Raw genomic sequence first — 3,177 nt, 5'->3', positions numbered from 1 at the left:
AATTGTTTCCATTAATTTTGGTTTTCTTCTTTCTTCTTTGCTCTTGATGAGGAGAGACCCATCATTGCATCTAGATGGCAGCTTGCTAGCTTTTAAGAAGGGAATACAGTCTTTATATTGTTTCCTACACAAAATTCTCAGGTCATTGAAGAGAATTTTCCATGTAAACCTCTCCATGCCCAAATCGCAAGGTAGAAAGGAAAAGTATAATTAATGATGCCTTCAGATTGACAAATTGAAGGCACTAATCACTGTGATTTGCTGTCTAGTGTGCTCTTCTGCAAGTTCATTCAAAGCATTCCTGACAACCAGTTGGTTCGGCAGAAACTGAACTGTATGACCAAGATAGTAGAGAGTCATCTCTTTTGGCAGTCAGGTAAGATTCCACCAAAAACTACTGCCTTCTAAAATTCCAGTCTTGCTTCTTCTCCAGTCACCGTGTATACTTTTTGTTTTTTAATGTCAGTAATGTCCTTGCCAGTTTTTTGTTGGTACTTAAGGCTTTCTTGGGAAACTGGTTTTAAGGGGAAGCTGGAGTCAGTTCAGTATTTCTACTAGTTCTTAAGAGAGCAAAACTATGTGTTCTTTAATATTTAATTAGAACAATCAGCAAGTATGTTATTAATTAGAGAATTTTAAACAACTTTATCTTCAATCACTATTTATTGAATAACCTCAAAAACCAAGGGGGACAGGGCTAGTGACATGCTAGGACCCACTTGTATTGACTCTCAAGAGCTTATTTATATTTCTTCTCAATTGTGTGTTCAGCGATGTCACATTAGTAGTGGACAATTTCTGGAAATACTTACACCATGGAAATTGGTGACACTATCAATCACAGTTGTTTCTGAGAGAGGGGAACGACAGCTTACCAGCATACTGCTGGGAGGGAAGGTAGCATGGAGTAAACTCTTAGACTGATGAAATACTTGTTATTTTGTAACTGCAGTCAAGCATGCAGCCACCAAATGTAAATTACTATTCTCCTATCCCAAAGTTGGTGATGAGGAGATCGGTTTCCCCATAAACTCAAGATTTGCTAGGGCGGAGAAGCTGTGAGAACTATTTTTGGATGTGGGGACTTTTTTTGGAGCTAGGTCTTTTGAAAACTTTTTTATACCAGGTCAGGAAATCCCAGATGAACTCATCTTCTGTATATTGCCTGAGGTTATGAAAAAACAGCAGGACTCCTTAGAAATAGGGAAAGTTGAGAGAGAAGGCTGTTGATGGGAAAATACTCTTGGCCTTGGCACTGGCTAATTATATAACTTTAGACAAGTGAATGGCCTTCTTTAAGTCTCAAGTTTTGTTTTTATGGAAGGAATACTTAAGCTAGATCATGTCACTAGTCTCTTTTGGCTCTGATGTTTTCTGGCCATGAATTTGTGCTTAGAAATTCCACATGTACCTAGGACACAGTGGAGGTAGGACTAATACCTTCAGAGAGCTAGTGAATGCTGTAAAGTAGAAAATACAATATTACTAAGCATCTTAATATGCCATGATCATCTCTGCCTTTAAGAATGCAGAAAAGATAAATGAGATAATAAAGGTAAGGTATTTGGGCACAGTGAAACCATGCACTAGGTAGTTCTAATTAGAGGAAGTATTATCACTGTTAATAAGCATTTTGTTAGTTTCCAGATATCTAAGACTCATCATAATAATATTTTAGATTAGTGAAGATCCCAGAAGAAAGACACAGATGAGAGATAATACCTTACTTTATTTAGTCCACTTGCTTGCAAAGACATGAACAGACTTTCTATAAATCCCATTGTAATATACTAGAGAAGCTCAATACTCAGAGAAATTTTATAGTAAATTTTTTGTTAGGTGAAAAAAATTTTTGACAAAGTGTTTAACTTCCTTGGTTTTATTGGATTCATATGAATTAGTGTTCAAGTATCAGGTTGGCATAAAAAAAAAAAAAACACTAAAGTAATTGTTAGGTACTTTAAACATTTACCTGTGGTAGCATTTTTTTTTTTTTTAAATCAAGTTCCTTGCCTAAAATCTTGTGCTTCTCTGTAGCCTGGAGCAATTCCACCCATCCAGACTACTGCCAGAAAGAGCTCTGGTGGCATAGTGGTTAATGCATTTGGCTGCTAACCAAAAGCTCAGCAGTTTGAACCCACCAGCTGCTCTGCAGAAGAAAGATGAGGCATTCTACTTCTGTAAAGATTTATAACCTTGGAAACCCTCTGAGGCAGTTCTACTCTGTCCTATAGTGTTACTATGAGCTGGAATCTACTCAATGGCAGTGAGTTTGGTTTTGAATTAAGCTGCTTCCAGAGCTCGGGCTATGAGTGCAGACAGAGGAGACGGGCAGTTCAGGAAGTGATGACATATCTTATAACAGACCATAAGCTGTCTACATTTGTTTTCTCAGAGTGTAGAGATGTGCTGCTACCATTGCTGATAGACCAGCTCAGTGGCCAGTTAGATGACAACTGCGCTAAGCCTGACCATGAGGGAAGCTCGCAGCTTCTGAGCAGCATCCTAGAAGTCCTGGACAGGAAAGATGTGGTGAGTCAGATCATTGCTAATGGAGACCATTAACACAGACTGATCCCTTGTTAAGGATAAGAGTGACTCCATGGCCTTCCTTGCCTCAGGGCTTGACTCAAGGCAGTGTAGAACCTGGATATTTCTCCAGGCTCTGTCCATGTTAGAGGTAATTAGAGAAGCTTCTTTTTGCTAGGACTTCTTCTACAAGCAGGGAGCTCTGGTGGCACGGTGCCTAAGATATTTGACTGCTAACCAGAAGGTTGGCAATTCAAACCCACAAGCCACTTCATGGAAGGAACACTGGACTATCTACTTCTGTGAAGATATATTGCCTTGGAAACCCAATGACTGTCACTATGAGTCAGAATCGACTCGATGGCAGTGAGTTTTTTTTCTCTCTACAAGCCCAGGTCCAGGAGACATCTGTTTAATGCTCGGAACTGCTATGAGCTGGTTTTCCTGGCTTGCCCAGTTTGTCCATTATTGAGCCCTTGTTGTTGTTGTTGTTAAGTGCCGTCGAGTCGTTTCCAACTCATAGAGACCCCATGCACAGCAGAACGAAACACTGCCCTATCCCGCGCCAGCCCCACAATCCCTGCTATACTTGAGCTCATCATTGCAGCCACTGTATCAATCCATCTCGTCGAAGGCCTCCCCCTCTTT

The 3,177-nt window shown here is 40.0% G+C and overlaps 1 protein-coding gene across 1 annotated transcript in view; it reads left to right on the top strand.

The window, feature by feature from the left end:
- The window catches only part of DOCK5 (dedicator of cytokinesis 5), a 210,921-nt gene that overhangs the window by 113,103 nt on the left and 94,641 nt on the right, over window positions 1-3,177 (top strand). Inside the window, exons 24-25 of the mRNA XM_007938781.1 lie at window positions 270-376; window positions 2,396-2,532. Of these exons, the coding sequence (XP_007936972.1) occupies window positions 270-376; window positions 2,396-2,532 (244 nt within the window). The remainder of the gene's footprint in view (window positions 1-269; window positions 377-2,395; window positions 2,533-3,177) is intronic.

This window comes from Orycteropus afer, unplaced genomic scaffold, assembly GCF_000298275.1.
Source record: "Orycteropus afer afer isolate SDZICR_OR568_19922 unplaced genomic scaffold, OryAfe1.0 scaffold00053, whole genome shotgun sequence".
In the NCBI taxonomy this organism is placed as follows: domain Eukaryota; kingdom Metazoa; phylum Chordata; class Mammalia; order Tubulidentata; family Orycteropodidae; genus Orycteropus; species Orycteropus afer.
This window is presented reverse-complemented; position numbering and strand designations above follow the sequence as displayed.